At 47.3% G+C, this 22500-nt stretch overlaps 2 protein-coding genes across 2 annotated transcripts in view; both read right to left on the reverse strand.

Moving 5' to 3' along the window:
* flt1 (fms related receptor tyrosine kinase 1) overlaps positions 1-14100 on the reverse strand; it is a 110968-nt gene extending 96868 nt beyond the window's left edge. Inside the window, exons 1-4 of the mRNA XM_063207505.1 lie at positions 13809-14100; positions 11072-11162; positions 8605-8807; positions 2055-2179 (exon numbers count right to left, since the gene is read on the reverse strand). Coding sequence (XP_063063575.1) covers positions 2055-2179; positions 8605-8807; positions 11072-11162; positions 13809-13866 — 477 coding nt within the window. The 5' untranslated portion in view covers positions 13867-14100. The remainder of the gene's footprint in view (positions 1-2054; positions 2180-8604; positions 8808-11071; positions 11163-13808) is intronic.
* Positions 14101-16724: 2624 nt separating this feature from the next.
* The window catches only part of LOC134456073 (suppressor of tumorigenicity 14 protein homolog), a 55012-nt gene continuing 49236 nt past the window's right edge, over positions 16725-22500 (reverse strand). Inside the window, exons 19-21 of the mRNA XM_063207506.1 lie at positions 20870-21141; positions 19077-19213; positions 16725-16892 (exon numbers count right to left, since the gene is read on the reverse strand). Of these exons, the coding sequence (XP_063063576.1) occupies positions 16725-16892; positions 19077-19213; positions 20870-21141 (577 nt within the window). The remainder of the gene's footprint in view (positions 16893-19076; positions 19214-20869; positions 21142-22500) is intronic.

The raw sequence follows: 22500 nt of genomic DNA on the forward strand, positions 1-22500 counted from the left end.
TGCGTGTGCGTGTGTGTGTGCGTGTGTGTGTGTGTGTTTAAGAGTGTGGTCCGGTCGGTGGGCACTTAGGAGCTCGTGTCCTGTCTGAGGAGCTGGTGTGTGTGTGTGTGTCCTGTCTCTGGGGTTGAACGCGGTGCCAAGAGGAGAGAAGAGGAAGCAGAGGGGCGCCACACAGTCACACACACACACACACACCTCACACTGATACACACACACAGACACACACACACACACACACACACACACACACACACACACACACACACACACACACACACACACACACACACACACACACACACACACACACACACACACACACACACACACACACACTCTCCCCCGCCACACTCCGAGGGGCGCCACCCTCTCTGGAGCGCGATGAACACACAGTAAGGAAAGAGTATCTATGTCACACCGCTCTTCTGAGCACATACACAAACAAACACCACACACACCATCGCACCACCCCGCACCCTCCCCACACACACACACACACACACACACACACACACACAGACAAACTTAGAGTCGACTTAGAGACACACAAACAAACACTTCACCATTCACTTTAAAACATCCGGAGTGTGAAAATAGCATTATGCTCTGACCCCCACTCGAGGGGGTTGCTATCACTGATAGAGGAAGAGTGGGCGCCACGGTTAGCCTTGCTAGCCTATCGCAACAACAAAGCTCAGTCAACAACAAGCCGTCATAAATTCAGAGTTATAAGGAATAACACCAGTCCTTCCTCTGAATAAGAGTAATTTGCTCTGGGGGCGCTGTGGCGCAGCGCGCTGGGCCCCCTACATTTGGGCTTGCATGCCCACAGGGACCCCGGTTCGAGTGCGGCCGGGGTCGTTTTCCGATCCCGCCCCGTCTCTCTGTCCCACTCGCTTCCTGTCACCTGTCTCAGACTGTCCTATCAAATAAAGGCATAAAAGCCCTAAAAATATATATATTTTTTAAAAAGAGTGATTTGCTTTGACTTCGTAACTAGCAGGGCAATGGAGGAACTAGAGTGTCTTCCTCGTCCCCAGGGCGATGCTCTTTTCTAATTGGCCTGTCGATTGGAGATGCTCTTTTTTAATTGGCATCAGTTGTGTCGTGTTGACATCAGGTGGATAGGCAGCTGACATCGCTGTTGGAAAACTGCTATAATGGATATTTTTTGCTAAGCACATAATTCTATATGCGTTCATGCACAATGTTGATTACCTCCGTGAGAATCTACAATGTACTGTCGATAGCAAGGAAAAAATAAAGAGAAGGTATTGAATGAGAAAGTGCGTCCAAACTTTTGACCTGTAATGTACGTGGGTGGGAGTGTGGGAGTGATGATTTAGACACATTTAGATATGAATGGCCAGTCATGTGTTACGGAGGAAGTGCTCACAGCACTCAGCTGACTGGACTTTCAAGAATTTGGAAACGCTACAATATTTTGAAAGTCAAGATCAGGCGACAGGGGACCTTCAGCATTTTACAACCCAGACGGACAGATAAGAGTGAATTATACAGCCCCGAAACCTATAGCAGACACTCCTGTGTTGACACATGTGTCCAGTCCCGCCGACAGGGAGGGACAAACGGGTGTGTTGTCCCGGGCCCAGGGAGATTGGGGCTCAGAATTGTTTTTCCATTAGATTGTATGTTTTGGGTAGGGGGCCCTTTCAGACGACTTTGTCTTGGGTCCAGCGAAAGCTGTCAGCGGCCCTGCATGTGTCTTATGATATAAAAATATATATCTCAAAGCAGTAAAGCCCAGCCAAGCGTCTGGGTTAGGGTTAGCAGTAAAGCCAAGCGTCTGCAATATCAGTCTGTACACTCAACAGGAAGTTGAAGCCTTGACCTTTGACCTTTTGTGTTATTAGGGCCTTGGTGGTGGAGCTACAGATCCTGCAAATGGCAGGAGAGGAGATGAGACGACAGGAGATGAGAGGAGATGAGATGACAGGAGATGAGATGAGATGTGGTGTGTGTGTGTTATGTATGTTTCTAGGTACGGTGTGTGTGTTATGTGTGTGTTACTGTGTGTGTTATGTGTTTCTCACCTTGACTAAGACGACGTTGGCATCAGGCGAGGTGACTTGGCAGGGGAAGAGGAGGGGCTTGCCGGCCACCAGGAAGACGAGCTCTGGGGTGCCCGAGTGCTCCTTCACAAACGGGTGCTTGCTATCTGGAAACCCAAACAATGCGGTCAGGAACAAACAGGCAACAGTGGACATGCTGACTCGTATGCAGACACAATCACAGAGAGGGGTGGGGTGGGGTGGGGTGGGGTGGTGGGGGTGTTTAAATAATTAATAATATGTGATCATTTTACAAATATTTGCAAAACTTTTACACACTCTGCATAGCACACACAGACACACAGACACGCATGCACGCATGCATGCACACACACACACACACACATGCTGTATACACACACACACACACACACACACACACACACACACACACACACACACACACACACACACACACACACACACACACACACACACACACACACACACACACACACACACACACACACACGAGGCAGAGGCAGACTCTTAGAAAGCTCAGACACAGGGAACAATCTAGGGAGCAACAATAAACACACACAGATATTGTTCAGCAGGCTATCAAACGCTTCTTTTCTCCCTGTTGTTTCCCAGTCTGGTCGCAGCCCATTCTCTTTTCTCTCATATAATATTCTCCTGCCATTGAAAAAGGACCTGGCTGTTGTTTGTGTCCCCTCCCCTCTTCTCTCCATCCCCAACTCCACCACCAACACTATTGCCAGCACTTTCCCCTACACAACCCCCTGTCCCCTGCTCCAACCCCCTGCCCCACCACCCTGGTCATTGTTTGCAACTCTGGTGTTATTAAAGGAAAGAAAAAAAAATCTCTGAACATTTTAACAAAAGTACCCCAAGGACTTGCTGGATACGGGCCTTCCTTGTTGTGCTTTGATTCAGTATGAAAGCAGCCGGGCGGGGGAGTCGGGGGTCGGGGGGGTGAGGCCTGATGATCGGGGCCGCCGGAGCGATTGATGGGTCCCGGGGGGCCTGTTGGCCCCCGCAGCTTCCCGGACCGCGACCCCTGACCCCCCCGGACACCCGCTAACGTGCCAAGGGAGGGATTTGAGGAGGGCATGCCCGCCCTGTCTGCCATAGTGCCCACCCTGTCTGCCTGCCCGCCCTGTCTGCCTGCTCGCCTGCCATAGTGCCTGCCTGCCTGCCATAGTGCCTGTCTGCCTGCCATAGTGCCTGCCCGCCCTGTCTGCCTGCTCGCCTGCCATAGTGCCTGCCTGCCTGCCTGCCATAGTGCCTGCCTGCCTGCCATAGTGCCTGCCTGCCATAGTGCCTGCCTGCCTGCCATAGTGCCTGCCTGCCTGCCTGCCATAGTGCCTGCCTGCCTGCCATAGTGCCTGCCTGCCTGCCATAGTGCCTGCCTGCCATAGTGCCTGCCTGCCTGCCATAGTGCCTGCCTGCCTGCCATAGTGCCTGCCATAGTGCCTGCCTGCCATAGTGCCTGCCTGCCTGCCTGCCATAGTGCCTGCCTGCCATAGTGCCTGCCTGCCATAGTGCCTGCCTGCCTGCCTGCCATAGTGCCTGCCATAGTGCCTGCCTGCCTGCCTGCCATAGTGCCTGCCTGCCATAGTGCCTGCCTGCCATAGTGCCTGCCTGCCTGCCTGCCATAGTGCCTGCCTGCCTGCCTGCCATAGTGCCTGCCATAGTGCCTGCCTGCCATAGTGCCTGCCTGCCATAGTGCCTGCCTGCCATAGTGCCTGCCTGCCTGCCATAGTGCCTGCCTGCCATAGTGCCTGCCTGCCATAGTGCCTGCCATAGTGCCTACCTGCCTGCCTGCCTGTCTGCCTGCCTGCCATAGTGCCTGCCTGCCATAGTGCCTGCCTGCCATAGTGCCTGCCTGCCATAGTGCCTGCCATAGTGCCTGCCATAGTGCCTGCCTGCCATAGTGCCTGCCTGCCTGCCATAGTGCCTGCCATAGTGCCTGCCTGCCTGCCTGCCTGCCATAGTGCCTGCCTGCCTGCCATAGTGCCTGCCTGCCATAGTGCCTGCCTGCCTGCCATAGTGCCTGCCTGCCATAGTGCCTGCCTGCCATAGTGCCTGCCTGCCTGCCATAGTGCCTGCCTGCCATAGTGCCTGCCTGCCTGCCTGCCATAGTGCCTGCCTGCCTGCCATAGTGCCTGCCTGCCTGCCATAGTGCCTGCCTGCCTGCCATAGTGCCTGCCTGCCTGCCTGCCTGCCTGCCTGCCATAGTGCCTGCCTGCCTGCTTGCCTGTCTGCCTGCCATAGTGCCTGCCTGCCTGCCTGCCATAGTGCCTGCCTGCCTGCCTGCCATAGTGCCTGCCTGCCTGCCTGCCTGCCTGGCGTGCTGCTGCCCTCTGCCTGTCTGCCCCTGGCTCCCCCCCCCCCCCCCGCCACCTCCGCTGGATGCCCCCCCTCCATGAGAGACTGGCTATTGCCTCCTCTTCCTCCTGCATCTACGCTGACACCCCCCCCACGCCGGTCCCGTCTGTCGAGCCCCACCAACCAACCAGCCAGCCAGCCAGCCAGCCAGCCAGCTAGCCAGCCAGCCAGCCCGCCCGCCCCTCCTACGTCATCCACCACCTTTGGACAGACACACTAAGACAACCTCCATCCTCCTTTTCCCCTCTGAGTACCACACACTCTAAGACACCCTCCACCCTCCTCCACCCTCTTCCCCTCTGAGTACGACACCACCTGAACCCCCAATGACAACCAACCTTACCCCACCTCCACCCACCTCCACCACCTAACCCCCAATCACAGGCCTCACCCATGGCCTCCTACGTCATCCACCACCTGTGGACAGACAGACACACTAAGACAACCTCACCTCCATCGCCTCCACCCAAAGACAACCAACCCCAACCCCAACCCCAACCCCACCTTCATCCCCTTCCCCTTGGACACACACCCTAATTAGACACCCTGCACCACCCACCTCCACCCCTCCACTCCCCTCTGCCTACGACACCACCTGAACCCCCAATGCCAACAAACCTCACGACCCGATGACAACCCCACCTCCACCACCTCCACCCACCTACACCACCTGAACCCCCAATGCCAACAAACCTCACGACCCGATGACAACCTCACCTCCACCACCTACACCCACCTAACCCCCAATGACAACCAACCCCACCTACCTCCACACCTCCACCCAAAACCCACTGCCCTTCTCTATTCTATTGACATTCACAACCCCCTCTCAACACACACACACACACACACACACACACACACACACACACACACACACACACACACACACACACACACACACACACACACACACACACACACACACACACACACCCCCAGCCACAGGATGTTGTGATGAGGTCTGAGCGTGGGAGATAAGAGCGGTGCCCTGGGAAACGCTGCCCAGCCGCCCTGAGCCTTCAGCAGCTGGGGCTATTTCGGATCCCCAGGGGGTGTGTGTGTGTGTGTGTGCGTGTGTGTGTGTGTGTGTGTGCGTGTGTGTGCGTGTGTGTGTGTGTGTTTGCGTGTGTGTGTGTGTGTGCGTGTGTGTGTGTGTGTTTGCGTGTGTGTGTGTGTGTAGTCTATAGCTACCCTGCTCCTCATGGATGCATTAGTGTGTGTATGTGTGTGTGTGTGTGTGTGTGTGTGTGTGTGTGTGTGTGTGTGTGTGTGTGTGTGTGTGTGTGTGTGTGTGTGTGTGTGTGTGTGTGTGTATGTGTGTGTGTGCATGTGCGTGCGTGCGTATGTGAATGCGCGCAAATGAAAGTTAAGGGATATATATAGACCTTAAATGAGTAGCCGACGACGTGGGGGGTGGGGGGTGGGGGTGGGGGTAGACACGGGGGTGAGAGAAGAGAAGAGGATGGGGAAGCGGGGGGGGGGGGGGGAAGCAGGGGGGGGACAGGACAGGACAGGACAGGACAGACTCAAGAAACGCTGCCAGAGAGTCACTTAAGAGGACGGAGGATGCGGGTGAGGAGAGAAAAAAAGTGTTTAGATATTATTGGATTTCCACTCTTTCCTGTTTAGAGTTAGCACATAGAGACTGACACTGAGAATGGCAGCGGCTGCCTTTAAGCAGCATGGGGGGGGGTGGGGGGGTGCAGAGGCAAGAGAGGGGGGGGGGCAGGGGGAGAGATGTGAGGAGATGGAGATGGGAGAGACAGGGGAGAGATGTGATGTGAGGAGATGGGAGGGGAGGGGGGGAGAGACAGGGGGAGAGATGTTTGGAGATGGGAGGGGGGGAGAGATGTGAGGAGATGCAGATGGGAGGGGGGGAGAGACGCAGGGGAGAGATGTGATGTGAGGAGATGGGAGGGGAGGGGGGATGTGATGTGAGGAGATGGGAGGGGGGGGGGGGATGTGATGTGAGGAGATGGGAGGGGGGGAGAGATGTGATGTGAGGAGATGGGAGGGGGGGGGGATGCAGGGGAGAGATGTGATGTGAGGAGATGGGAGGGGGGGGGGACGCAGGGGAGAGGTGTTAGGAGATGGAGATGGGAGGGGGNGAGAGACGCAGGGGAGAGATGTGATGTGAGGAGATGGGAGGGGGAGAGACGCAGGGGAGAGATGTGATGTGAGGAGAGGGGAGGGGAGGGGACGCAGGGGAGAGGTGTTAGGAGATGCAGATGGGAGGGGGGGGGGACGCAGGGGGGGAGATGTGATGTGAGGAGATGGGGGGGGGGGGGGACGCAGGGGAGAGATATGATGAGAGGAGATGGAGATGGGAGGGGGGGGGGGACGCAGGGCATGGAGAGTATTTTCAGGAACCTCCGCATCCCTCAAATTCGGCATGTCATTTTTCTGTCGAACGTTTCAAACAGTTTCGATCGACCCAACTCAAATCAACGCGGTTCTCAGTTCCACATGGAATGCATTACATTACATTCAGCAGACCTCTTTTGACCAAAGCGACTTGTGATGCGGATATTCAAGGAACTCCAAATGAATGTGTCACAGTGGTGCTGCTGAGGCACGTCACGCTAACGCACCAAGACATCAACGGGACACCCACCTAACCGCACAAATAGACCAAGCGCGACATGAGCGAGGCGAGCGACGGAAGTAATTGACTTTGTATTGAGTCGCGCGACAACAGCGAATCTGGAGACTAGAGGCGATTCGCACAGTGAGAGCGACAGTTTGAAGTTGAAATCCTTTCAACTTTCCATGACGTGGTTCGGCGACCAGCCGCGACAGCCAATGACTGTATAGCGAGGTCAGTGACCACAGCCAATGGGAATGTTTGAATGCTTTGCCTGGACATACGCTAGACGCTTCAATCGCTCATATCGCTCTTGCTGCACAGAAGCGATTCTCTGTCGCTTCAATCGCGTCGCGGCTGGTCTATTTTAGAGGATGACATTTTTCAGGAATTCCCGTGGGTCCCGTAGGTCCCAAAATTTTAAAGATGAACGGGAGCGGGCAGGAGCGGGAATAAAGATGAAAGGGAGCGGGAATAAAGATGGATGGGAGCGGGAATGCCGCTTATTTTTCCTTTCAAAAACAAACGAAAAAAGCCTTGTTTTTTAATGAAGCGGGAGTGGGGTTGATTTTGAGAGGGAGTGGGCAGGATTGGGAGACATTCTTTTCTGGAGTGGACGGGATGGGATTTGTTTCTTTTACTCCAGTCCGGGATGGAAGGGGATGGGATTTTGTTTCTGGGACCGGGATGGGACGGGAGTGAAACTCCACTCCGGTGTCGTGCTCTAGTCTATTTGTCCGGTAAGGGGAGTCACGTTCGAATCTAGTCTGGATCATATCCCAGCTTTACTCACTCACTCACTCACTCACTCACTCACTCACTCACTCACTCACTCACTCACTCACTCACTCACTCACTCACTCACTCACTCACTCACTCACTCTCTCTCTCTCTCCCTCTCTCTCTCTCTCTCTCTCTCTCTCTCTCTCTCTCTCTCTCTCTCTCTCTCTCTCTCTCTCTCTCTCTCTCTCTCTCTCTCTCTCTCTCTCTCCCTCTCTCCCTCTCTCTCTCTCTCCCCCCCCCACTTACTTCCTGTCTCTATATCTGCAATGCCAATTATGTGAAAATAATTAGGAGCAGTAGGAGCAGTAGCAGCAGTCTCATTATTAGGTGCAGTAGCAGCATTCAGCATTCATGAAATGGCTGAAATCACACGTTTCCCAATCCGCTCGTCACCACATACACACAATGCAATATCTGAGAGCTGAGGCAGCTGTGCCATAATGGTTAGGTGTGTGGTCTTCCATGACTGCTGTGCCCTTGAGCAAGACACCTAACCCACATTGCTCCAGGGACTGTAACCAATACCCTGCTGTAAATAACTCTGAGTCGCTCTGTAGAAAAGCATCAGCTAAGTGTTATGTAACAGTAGAGTGTGTGTGAAATAGAAGTAGAGTATGTGTGTGTGAGAGTGTGTGTGAGAGTGTGTGTGAGAGTGTGTGTGAAATTGAAGTAGAGTATGTGTGTGTGAGAGTGTGTGTGAGAGTGTGTGTGAGAGTGTGTGTGAAATAGAAGTAGAGTATGTGTGTGTGAGAGTGTGTGTGAGAGTGTGTGTGAGAGTGTGTGTGAGAGTGTGTGTCCGTCGCCCCTCACCTGTGACGTAGACGTAGACGCCGGTGTGTCGGCTCTGCCGGTGGCTGTATGCGCAGCGGTAGGACCCCGTGTGCCATGACTGCGCCGCGCTGACCGTCAGGGTGCTGCAGTGTTGCCGCCGGCAACGCGAGTGGCTCACCTGCACGGTCTGGTTGTGGGTCGCCACCTGCAGGGGGGGTATCCACAGCAGCGCTCCTTTGCCCCTGCAGGGCAGGAGAACAAGACCAGACGAGGGGAGGAGATCACATTAGGGCAGTGGTTCGCAACCTTTTTTGGCATGGGACCCCGTTTTCACATCACACATTTCTGGGGACCCCGTGCACATTTTTTTCATGACAAAAATCAAAACCTGACTGAGCTGCATAAGTTGTACAGTAGGGTAATAAACCAATAGATATAAATGACAGCCCAAGATTGTTAATGGTGTTTCAAAGAGAATATTGAATTGTCATGTTCTATTAATTAGGACTATTTATCAGTATTCTTTTTTTTCACACACTTAAAGGGACACTCTACCCATTTGCATTAGGCTTTCCATTGCTAGACACCCAGTCATACTTTTGAATGGTCATGCAACACTCTCTCAATTCCCCCTGAGACAGGAGAAATCCGTATTCAACTCTTAACACTTCCTCCTACAATGATGTAAAAATCGTCATTTTGCATCATTGTAGGAGGAAGTGTAAGAGAGGTGGATTTCTGTTGAGACTACAAGCCTTTTTCCCACCCATTCAACCCCGCCCATAGGGGGTTGGACCTAATGTGCTAACAGACCTATCACAGATCAGTGAGCCAGTGCTTTTGAAATCACTGGCATTGAAGCTCCAGTAAGTCACTGGCAGAGCTGGCTGGGTGTGGGTGTCTGCCTTTTCTCGGCCAAGAAGGCACCGTCGTTTGCGTCAACGTCTTGTGCAAACACCACGAAAAGAGAAGAAGAAGGAGGGACGACGCCCCCTTAGGAGACCAAATTTTGAGCACACGCTTTTGCATTGAGTGGGCGTGATTCGATTGCTGTTATTACATATCCAACCTCTTTGGCTGAGGTGTTCTTGAGCAAGGGACCCAACCCCACCACACTGCTCCAGGGACTGTAACCAATACCCTGAAAGTAACCACTTTGGATAAAATGGTCACTGAAGTGTGATATAATGTAATACATTATGCATGTGATATAATGTAATATTAAGTGATACAATGTAATAAATACATTATATTACAACCAAAGATCTTAAGACAACCATGGGAGCCAGGTCGTCGAGGGTTCTACATTAACTTTGTTCAACACCAGCCAAAATGGCCAGTAGATGTTAATCTTACTAGCCAAACACACACACACTAATGGGTCAAAGTGTATGCCTGCTCAGTTGGCCTTTTCCACCAGCCAAAGTGATATTTCACAGCATTTGGCCGGTTGGCTGGTGTTCATTTTAGAGTCCTGATTACATCCAAAGACCTTACTGGCCCCCCTGTGGGAGGTCTCTGCTCGTCACTGTGGCGGTAGATATGATTCATTACATTACACTTAGCTGACACTTTTAACCAAAGCGACTTACAGTTATTTACAGGGTATTGGTTACAGTCCCTGGAGCAATGTGGGGTTAGGTGCCTTGCTCAAGGGCACTTCAGCCATAGATGCAGGTATAGGGAGAGGTGAGGGTGGGATTCAAACCTGCAACCCTCTGATCTTAAGACCAGCGCCCTAACCATTAGGTCACGGCTTCCCCGTGGTTTAATATGATCTCACCCCAGATTACATTTTCAACTTTCCCAGAATGTTGCTCCTAAACTATGGAGCCTCCTGCCATCTGAGATACACTCACAGGTTTCAAAAGTGTGGCATACCGGTATGTGTCCTGAAAGATGCTATGTACCAAATAAAATGTATTATTAATATCCTTACTATTATTTATTACACTTGGCAGCCACCAAGTTACTCTATAAATAAAGTTACTCTACTCTACTCTGCTCTAGTCTACTAAGTGGCCAATATCCAGTTACTTAGGAACAGGGTATTGGTTACAGTCCCTGGAGCACTGTGGGGTTAGGTGCCTTGCTCAGGGGCTCTTCAGTGACTACCTGGCGGTTGGGGTGGGATTCAAACCTGCAACCTTCTGAACCCTGAACCAACTCCACCTCCCTTACCCCCAGGCCAGATGAGAGAAGGTGCAGCATGTGAATAATGCAACACCTTCTGGGTCCGATCACAAGCTCAATGACATCATCAATTAAAGCAACAACACTTATCACAAGGTAAGGTGCCCAACAGGTAAAATCACGTAGTGTTTCTTTAAATACAGCAGTCGAGCGCAGTGACTGATGGATTATGCACTATCATAAAATATAAATCTTAAAGGGACACTGTGTAGGAAATGTGTAGCATGTTTTACCTGCACTTCAGCTGAAGAGTCTGGCTGAATATAACATGTTTTACCTGCTGAAGAGTCTGGTTGAATATAACATGTTTTACCTGCACTTCAGCTGAAGAGTCTGGTTGGCCTCCAAAATAAGCTGCTGTACTTTCACGTCGAGCAGGGGGGTGCTGTACTTGCCAGAAGATTCTGAGATAAAAGATGCACAAGATGCCAATTAAAATAGGAAGAGGACATTCCAATCCAGAGTCATAAAACATAGCGGTGATACAATAGCTGCGGTAATAATAACCATGAAATAACAAGCACATCAAATTAAATAATGAAATACAATTAAAATGCTTTCATTTTCATTTAGGCCCACTCGTTTGGGACTGGTGAAAATACAGATCCAAACGGTGATATGTATTAGAGCTCTTGGTTTTCTGCACTTAGTATGTGCACTTAACAGTGCTATTTACGTACACGGTGATAACCCATAACCATGAGAAATAATCAATGGCATATACTTAAGACAATCTACAATGGCATATACTTACGACAATCTACAATGGCATATACTTATGATGACAATCTTGGATATCATTAGTGCTTCATTTTGACATTTGGCATTGGATACCTTTTTTAAATTATTCCTGAAATGCCAATCCTATGCCTAAAATATGCTATGCCTAAAATATGAAACACTAGTCTGCTCCTGATCTGTCATAACGGCATATTTAATATAGTATTTAATGTATTCATGTATTATAGGATTTAGTGTTATAAGGCCTGGTGCACTGCCAGCACCCATGCCTGTAACACTGCACTCAGACACCCTAACCCCCCGCACACATTTACTAATACATGCATTGTGTTAGCCCCCGGCCCTCGCCGTATGAAGCCTATACAATAGCCTTTAGCCCCCTCGCCATATGAAGCCTGTACAATAGCCTGCATGAAACACTTTAGGAAATGGAGTCAAGTGCTTTGCACAGCAGTGGCCCACAGGGAATTTGCGCGGGCTGCGAATTGGGCTACTGGCCCAATATACAATACTGACCGGCGCTTATTCTACACCTATACTACTTCCGGAGCAACTTACAGTGCACGCAGACAGAAAACCTACAGGCAGTTGGAGTGAATGGAGTAATGGAAATATTTTACAGTTTCATCGCTGGTGGAATTAATAAAAAAGACAAGATCAGAAATAGTGCTGTTCACAATATAGGCCTACACATGGCAGCGTTTCCATTTCCATACATATAGAAGGTATTTGGTTTGGTTGAGCTTTTACGCGTGGTGTTAAATGCGCAACAGGTAGATCTACGCACTACACGCAATATGCTAATGGCGAAAATAACGAAAGGGCTGCCACGGCCAATGAACGTTAATGTAATTTGCAAATAGCGTATATTAGGCTACTGAAAGCATGATCAACTCTACATTACATTTCTACAACAGACAGAATGAAACTGCATTATTTGGACAAATTGTACAATCAATTAATTTCTGAGGGTATATTTAGTTCTAGATTAAAATATTTGTATCTATAGTTTTTAAACTGTTTTTAAAATTATTGTTATTATTATTATTATTCCTATTATTATTATTATTATTATTTAAAAATGGAATACAATTAAGTACATAATTTTTGTGAAGGCCAAAGATTCATTCTAATGTGTTTTATGGCTATGTATGTATGTATGTATGTATGTATGTATGTATGTATGTATGTATGTATGTATGTATGTATGTATGTATGTATGTATGCGTGCATGCATGATTCTATTATAAATACTGTTAGCAGTATACTATTTGGTCCACTATTAATGAGTCTATAAATGTCCCAAATTAGCCTATGCTCAGGAAAAAGATAGATAACGTTTCTATTCAACAAACCACAATGAAATGACCACCGGTGTTAACAAATGCTTGCAGAAAAAAAAAGAAATGTTCTCTCACGCAAGGAAATCCATCGGCTTTGACCTGCAGCGGGAGTGGAAAGTTGTTGACCAATAAAAATAAAACTGTGACGCAGCGGTGCGCACCGGAGTACACGAGTTCAGCGCAGATTTCCTCCCAGTGCGTCTGTTTTAGCCATAAGCGCTGATTAGGCCGGGGTTCCTGCGCACTAGAAAGTTTCCTTGAGGTGGTCATGACCCCGAACTCATTTATATTAGAACTTCCATTTCACAAACTCATCAGGCGCAGGAAATAACGCCCTGGCCGATTCAACCGGGGCCAAACGCTTGGAGACGGACGCCAAGCCGGGGCACAGAGGTCCCCGTTATCAAAACAACTGTCCTTCTCGAGTGCACTGTACAGCCCAATGCCTGATGTTCCCAACACGCACATCACTCCACTTCGCATTTCCGTGCCAACAAGTGCCCTGCCTGCCTGGACACTGGTGGTGCGTAATAGCGCGCGTCAAGCGTTGTCGGTTGAACCCAAGCGCTCAAATGAGGCAAAACATTTCAGTGATGAGTCTCGTGTTAATTGTGCAAGTAGAAGAAGGACAACAACAACCATGTACTGCAACGAACATGCTAGCTGATCTTACTTTTGCAGGCGAACTTCCAATTTAATGTAGGCTACTATTTAGACTAGGCAAGGCGCACGTGCCATGATGCATTTTCTCTCAAAACTTTTTTCCCCTTCTCTACACCATATAGCAGTGCCACATAATTGTTTGGTGTGCCACCTGATAGATGTGTCATATTTCTGTATGGCTATTATTTCTACAGACTAGTTTAGGCCTATATATGCCACCTACTACTAACACAACAGGTAGCACACATTCTGATTAAGTGCATATCCATATTGCGGGTCATTCACATAAAAAGTGATCCTTACCTTTTGCCAGAGCGCTGCTCGACATTCCACACAAAACCAGCAATAAAATGTCAATCATACTCTCTACTGGAAGAATTTTCCCCTCAAAAAAGTGAACGCTTCAGCAAAAATGAAGACCAAAAAAAAGAAGAAATGTTCCTCCAGAATGGATGCACCTTTCAACGACGCCTCAATTGTGCGTGGCGTTCTTGCATGGATAATGGAAAAATCAGAGGAATTCCTTGTACAAATGTAATGTATAGATGGTATAGATGTGCAATGTCGGAACACCAAGATTAGATCCCAAGGCAAGTCTCTCCCATTCTAACTGAAGGGACCAGAGATTTATCCACCTCTATTCACCGGCTTGGTGACGCTGTGGTCGCCACTCCTACGCGCACCATTACGCACAACCTCCCTGTACTTTGCGGTATGACTAATGTGAGCAAGTAGTTGCCTTATAATATACATAAAAGCAACAGTTTAAACCTAATCAAAGTGGTTAGTCTAGCGTCCCAATGATACGTCAAAATACGATTCATTATTTTACAGTTGTGTACAAAGGACATTCCAATAAATGCACAACCTGATTATTGAGCGCTCCAAATAAGGCGACCAGAACATGATGCAGCTATGAGCTGTATTCTGAAACTTTTTAATATATCACTAATTTCAACAACGATCTTAAATAAATTTAACAACGCTAACGGTGTCATTTTGCGCAGGTGGTTTAACAAGGACATTGACATGACAGAGCAGTACCACTGAACGTCCACAGGTGGGAGCTCGTTGACGGTTGGTTGGTTGGTGGGAGCATGGTTTCATGTTTCAAGGTGCACTGTGTGGGATGGTGGCCAGAGTAGGTATTGCAACTATGCTGCTCATTGAAACTGTGCTGCCTATTGCCAAATGTGATCTTTCCTATTGCCAAATGCGATCTTTTCACGAATATTTACTAGATAATGAACTAATATTGACAAGTATGATGAAAGAACAGGGCGCTTTGCGGCAAAAAATGTCTATCTCTGGCAATTCAAAATGGCAGACCATGGAGAAGATCCCCCTTTTCACGTATGAAAAGCGCAATTCTCCTAGTCATAATGAATACTTAGAATTTGATGGTGGCTCATGGGTGCCACTAGGGGAGGAAAGGTGTTTCAGATTCTAAGGGCCCAAGCACTGACAGCAGTGACAGGGGCCCAACATTCCAATCTTTCATGGGGCCCAAAATTTCTGGTGGCATCCCCGGTGGTGGCAAGTATTCATGAAAAAGGGAACATTTGTGAATGGGCAGCATGAATTCTGAAAATAAACTACTAAAATATTACACAGTGTACCTTTCATGTGTCCATTCCCCACCCATATGCAGCATTAGTGTATTGAATGCAGTGTTGAGGGCATCAAAAACAGCATAATGTTAAAACAAAGGACTGTAATGCAGTATGCCGCGATTGAACACAAAACACTATAATCGTGCTAAAACACGGTGCTGTGCTGTTTCTTTCTTGAGGGTAGGCGGCCGTTACAACAGGGCACCAAACGCTGGCATCAAGTAGGCTGTCAGTCTGCTGTCCAAACAGGCAATCACTCAGGGTGACAGGATACAGTACAATGATTTGAGGCTTTCATGAGAGATTCAGGAACAAAAAAAACATGAACTATTATCTTGATGCAGATTCTACAGTAAAAGGACAACCGATACCACATTACATCATAGGATCAACTGTGGACAACCGATACCACTACACCATAGCGGATCAACTGTGCTTACCATCCCTCTTCCGTGTGTGCAATACAGAGTTTGATAGGCGTATAAAGTAGGTGTGGATATGCACTATCTTGGGACAAATATATTGGTGTAAATGTGAATACTTTTCCCATTAATGTTCGGGGAGGGAGCAGAGAGAGAGCTATGCTAGTGGGAATAATAGCTGCTAACATACAACTACAAGATCTGTCTGATTACTGGATGATCGTAATATACACATACATTAACAGTGGGCCTGAACCCAGTAACACAGAGAGGACTCTGTCCTTAATGACAAACCATCAGGCATAGCTCTGAAATTAAATGCCTCATTCAAACCTTCTAGACAGAACAGGTTCCCACCTAACCCCTGCTCTAAGTGTGGAGTGAACACTGCCGTAGTGAACCAAGTGTGGATGTCCAGTGTGGATATCCAGAGTGGACACTGCAGTAGTGAAACCAGTGTGGATGTCCATAGTGAACAGGCTAATTTGGGGACACTAGAGATCTGAGAGGTCATGAGGGCATTGTTGGACAGCATTTCAGTTGGACCTAAGAGGTACAGGAACAGGACAGAAGATATTTCCAGAGAGGAACTGGCTCAGGGGAGTGTCTGTGTAGTGTGGGAAATGGGGGTGGTGGAGGTGGAGGAAGTGATGCGCGGGTTGTTGTGGCTCCAGGAACCAGGCACCAGGAAGTCGGGATGGGGGGGGGGGGGGTTGGCCGAGAGCTAGCATCCCATTGGTGAGTTAGGATGAGGTGAATCACCTCTAGAACACACTGTAAAGTTGCCACTGTTCTGTTCGTATCACAGACGTGCGTCCGCTGCTGCATGGATGGTCTTCACGATGACACAGGTGTGCACACAGGTGAAGGTGAAGATTGTGCACATCATCATCATCCCAGGAAGAGGTGCAGGACAAGGCTGACTGGAGGTTTCTGGGTGAGGAGTCCGCACACTTAAACATCCTTTTAAAATTTTTTTTTTTTTTTAATTATTTCTTGGCTGGATCACGTTTCAACTTCAACCGTCTTCATCAGATCTTCAGATCTTCATCCTCTGAATAAGACTGTTGGAGCCAAAACGTAATTCAGCCATGAAATAATAATAAATAAAAAAAAAAAGGAATGTTAAGTGTGCGGACTCCTCATCCCGTGAACCCATATGCCCACACCCCCTCTCTACCCCTCTACACCTGGCCTTTAGTCTGCATGCGGATCCAGTCTGTGAACTTGGTGACCTGTGTGTAAACTCCGGGCCGGTTCTGGCGTGCGCAGCCCTCGCCCCAGCTCACGATGCCCGCCAGGAACCAGCGCCGCCCGTTCTCCAGACACACCAGCGGGCCTCCCGAATCACCCTGTAAACACACACACACACACACACATGCACACACACACGCACACGCACGCACACATGCACACACGCACACATTACAGCAATACCATAGAGCTCTCCTTTATCCTGTGCTTCTATATATACAAAGTACTCTCTCAAAGTAAGTTCTCAAGTTGCCCTTGATGTTTCAAAGCAAAGAGAATCTACTTTAAAGATAAAGGGCCAGTCCAATAACGTTTGGAAACACTTTTTAAATACATAATAATACTAAATAATTTGTTATTAATTATTCAGTATAGATAGAACATTATCCACCATAGACCTAGATTAATTATATCTTTATTACTTATCTGTTAATAGCTTATTAATTAATAAGGAATAACTCCTCTGCATATGCAATAGCACCTAGCAGATGGGTGACGGTAACCTTACACTGTAAGAAATTTCCCCTGCAAAATAACGGCAGTTACTGGCAATTATATTTACCTGTAATTCTACTGTTATTTCACACCAAACATCAAATAGAGTTCAGTGCTGTTTAATGTATCACAGTATATAACAATTTTTCAGCAGCAATTGAACTGTTAAAACAGTACTCTACAGAATTGTCACAGTATTAGTATTGTTAAACTAAAAGTGCTCTACAATATTTATACAGTAGTATAGGTAAAATAACAGTACACTTCAGTTAAAAAGTTGAAGATGTACTGTGAGATGACAGGCAATTACTGGGTCATAGATGCATTCATGCATATAGCCATGGAAACTTCCCGCCCACCCATCCATCATTCTCAATAACTCTGGTACCCTGGCCATGTTACCTCCCACCCTCCCATCATTCACCTTGACTGAAGTGCCTTGAGCATGATACTATGACGCTACTATGCTTTATTGAGATGCTGGTTTGCAGTGGTCCTTTGAATGTGTGTTGCATGAATACAATTTCAGTGTATGCAGTGTTATGTTACAATGACAATGGGAGTGTGTGAGGTGGGCTTATAAATGTATCAGCTCTTGGTGAGCCAATGATGAAAATAGCATTGGCCGGTCGGTAAAAACATAATTTGCTCCAAGTAGCACAGCAAATAAGCAGCACTACAAGCTAGCTCTCAAAGCAATGCCTAATTTGCAGCAAGCACATTATATGCAACAATGCCACAAATGATGCCACACACAGCAAGTGCCACAAAGCAAGCTTTCACGAAGAGGAAAGTATGCAAGCCTGTAAGCAAGCTTGTAGGCAAGCAAGTGCTATGCTATGTTATGCTATGCTATGCTGTACTGTGCCATGCAGGCCAGCCAGCAGGCAGGCAAGCAACTGAAGTGTTGATAGTCCAGATTTATATACAGGTGCAAGAGTACCATGTGACCAGAGTCATCAGGCATTTGGCAGGTGAAGGCCGTAATTGAATAATGACATAACAGCACATAGTACTCAGGTGAGGCCAGGCACTGATAAGCAGATTGGTTTAGATGGGACTGCTTGTTGTTACAAGGTCTTAACATGTTTCAGCCATTCACACTTTCATCACTATCAAAATGCATGTGCTACTCATACTGTGCTGCATCAATCACTTTTAAAGTATTGTAGTTTCCTTAGAAATTGTTTCATGCTTGATAGTATCAGAGAATCTTTAACCAGTGAGAATGACTTAAGTTTTTCAGGTGGTATAGCAGCTTGATGGTGATCACGGACGAATGGAGGATGAATAGATTTCAATGGTGCTGCCTAAAATAACTTGGTTGCTTCCACAACGACCAATGCTGCTATTGTGCAGTACTTACTGTTTATGCTCAATACGTGACTCAAAGTAACATTTTCACAGTAGTTGTCTGTTTTTTCAAAAGACAGTAGAATGCTGTTGCAGAATTACCCTAAATTAACAGGTATTTTTTACAGTGCAGACTACAAAAATAAAATAAGTGCCGTTTCCACCAGGCAGTACAGTCCTAGGAACACACGCAATTCTACTCACAGTCATGTATGTTTGCTTGAACTTGAGTGTCTAATTCTGGACCCTGTTTCTCGAAAGCATTGTTGCTAACTAGCTAGCAACTAACTAGGTTTCCAATGGGAAACTGCATTGCAACTATTTAAGTTGCTAACTTAGTTAGCGACGATGCTGTTGAGAAACGCACCCCCTGATCAGGATCACTTCAGCATGTTGGAGAGACTAGAGGTTGTCCTTAAGGACCATCACGTCACCTGACAGGCGTCTACACCGCCTTTCATGTTGCCAGCGCAAAGCATTCTGGGAGTGACGGCGTCATCGTACAGCTTGTTGCACACGTTTTGGTTGATGATGTTCACCGTGGCCTCCTGGAGTAACGACGCCAGCTCACCTGATGAAGAGAAGAGAGTTGCCAACATGCCATTACAAATCCTCCGAGACGAGCCATCACGAATTACACAAGGCTAACAACCCCCAGAGACGAGCCATCACGAATTACACAAGGCTAACAACCTGCTCTCCTCTGAGAAGAGCACAAAAGCAGCCTGTAGGTCTATTGACTGACAGTGCAGAGCAGAAGGTAGAGAATGGTCCTCAGACACAGAGGACAGAAGACTGAGAGGGTTGTATTAATGTTTGCTGGTGGAATGGACAGTGTGCGGGATTTCTTTGCACTTGACTGACAACCCCGCTGGGATTACATCCTACGCACCTGCCCAACTACAAAGGAGTGCAAAAGCGTCTTTGTTGAACTCAATTTGATAAACAAAAATGCCATATCCAAGATTATCAAAGTATGCAGTAAGATAGCTGGTGTTTAACAGAAAATATGGCTTCATTGTATAAAGAGCAGGTAATCAGGAGAGCTGAATCCATTTTGGATAATTACATCTATACCATACATAGCTCTGCTAGCATTTGGAGGTCTCTGGAACTATCAAGTCAAGTCAAGTAGGTTTTATTGTCAATTTCTTTACATGCACTGGTCATACAAAGAATTTGAAACTATGATAGTTCTCGGAGGTCTCTGGAACTATGATAGTTCTCGGTTAGAGATGGAGGATGGCAGCTCTGATAGTTCTTGGAGGTCTCTGAGCACGCCCCGGGTGCCTTGCTAGACTATAGGCTATATTACGGTACAACATATTATATTACATTATTATTATAATATATTACATGAAGTTACCCACCGTCCTCTCTGAGCACGCCCCGGGTGCCTTGCTAGACTATAGGCTATATTATATTATATTTCATTATATTATATGATATGATATGATATAATATTATATATGACATTGTTATTATTATTATATTATTATATATTACATTATAATATATTACATGAAGTTACCCACCGTCCTCTCTGAGCACGCCCCGGGTGCCTTGCTAGACTATAGGCTATATTATATTATATTATATTATATTATATTATATTATATTATATTATATTATATTATATTATATTATATATGACATTGTTATTATTATTATATTATTATATATTACATTATGTTACCCACCGTCCTCTCTGAGCACGCCCTAGCCCGTGTCTTGTTAGACTATAGGCTATATTATAATGACATGGCATGACATGATATTATTATTATTAATTATTTTTATTATTATAATATTACATTACGCTACCCACCGTCCTCTCTGAGCACGCCCCAGCCGGTGACGAAGCAGACTATAGGCTATATTATATTATATGATATTATATGATATATGATATTATTATTATTATTATTATTTTAATATGTTACAGTATGTTACCCACCGTCCTCTCTGAGCACACCCCAGCCGGTGACGAAGCAGACTATAGGCTATATTATATTATATGATATTATATGATATATGATATTATTATTATTATTATTATTTTAATATATTACAGTATGTTACCCACCGTCCTCTCTGAGCACGCCCCAGCCGGTGACGAAGCAGACTATAGGCTATATTATATTATATGATATTATATGATATATGATATTATTATTATTATTATTATTATTATTATTATTTTAATATGTTACAGTATGTTACCCACCGTCCTCTCTGAGCACACCCCAGCCGGTGACGAAGCAGGTGGTCCTGGCGGTGAAGGTGTGTGTGGGCGAGGGCACGCAGACCGGCTGGACCAGCTCGTTGAAGAAGACGGGCGCGCTCAGCTCCAGCAGGGCGATGTCGTAGTCGGAGGTGAACTGGTCGTACTGCGGGTGCTGCGTGATGCGCCGCACCTGGCGTGTGGCCGCCGCGTTGCTGGCCGTGTTCATGACGCGCATGCCCATGTAGGCGCGCCAGGAGCGGGCGTCCGAGTACCTGGCAACAACATCACATTTGACTACCTGGCAACGACATCACATGTGAGTAACTGGCAACAACATCACATTTGAGTACCTGGCAACAACATCACCTGGCAACAACATCACATTTGAATACCTGGCAACGACATCACCTGGCAACGACATCACATGTGAGTACCTGGCAACAACATCACATGTGAGTACCTGGCAACAACATCACATGTGAGTACCTGGCAACAACACCACATTTGAGTACCTGGCAACAACATCACCTGGCAACAACACCACATTTGAGTACCTGGCAACAACATCACCTGGCAACAACACCACATTTGAGTACCTGGCAACAACACCACATTTGAGTACCTGGCAACAACACCACATTTGAGTACCTGGCAACAACATCACATTTGATTATAAATTTCATTATAAAACTTAACAGTATGGTCAATCAGTTGTTGGTCAGCTGCAAAATGCAGCAGGATATACCACTCAAATTCAACAGTACCTGGCAACAACATCACCTGGCAACATCACATTTGAGTACCTGGCAACAACATCACATTTTTTGTATTACATCACATCACATTGGGGCAGCCGTGGCCTAGTGGTTAAAGAATTAGTCTTTCAATCTAGGGGTTGCAGGTTCGAATCCCCCCTGACCTCTCCCTACATCTCCATCTATGGCTGAAGTGCCCTTCAGCAAGGCACCTAACCCCACATTGCTCCAGGGACCAATACCCTGACGAGTCAGACGTTAAAGAAGTATTAAAGTCTGGCTTCTCGCCAGGCTCCAGGGACCAATACCCTGACAAATGATAGTTGTAAGTCGCTTTGAATAAATGTAAGTGTCAGCTAAGTGCAATGTAATGTAATTGCACTTAGCTGACACCTTTATCCAAAGCAACTTACAGATATTACAGGGTATTGGTTACAGTCCCTGGAGCAGTGCGGGGTCTTACAGATATTACAGGGTATTGGTTACAGTGCCTGGAGCAGTGTGGGGTCTTACAGATATTACAAGGTATTGGTTACAGTGCCCTGGATCAGTGTGGGGTTAAGGCATTTGCTCAAGGGCACTTCAGCCATGAAGGAAAGAAGGGATTGGTAAGGGTGGGGATTGAACCTGCAACCCTGTGATCTACATTCCAACTCCCTAATCACCAGAGACCATGGCTGCCCTACAAAGCAGACCTGGGAGCTCAAAGCTTAGAGGCCCGGCCTTTACATCAGATGATTGCAGGATCAAATCCCACCCATGGCTGAAGTGCCCTTGAGCAACATTGCTCCAAGGGCTGTAACCAATATCCTGTACCTAAATAATTGTAAGTCGCTTTGGATAGAAACATCAAATGTGATGTGAGGTAAAAACGCA

Source organism: Engraulis encrasicolus, chromosome 9, assembly GCF_034702125.1.
Source record: "Engraulis encrasicolus isolate BLACKSEA-1 chromosome 9, IST_EnEncr_1.0, whole genome shotgun sequence".
In the NCBI taxonomy this organism is placed as follows: domain Eukaryota; kingdom Metazoa; phylum Chordata; class Actinopteri; order Clupeiformes; family Engraulidae; genus Engraulis; species Engraulis encrasicolus.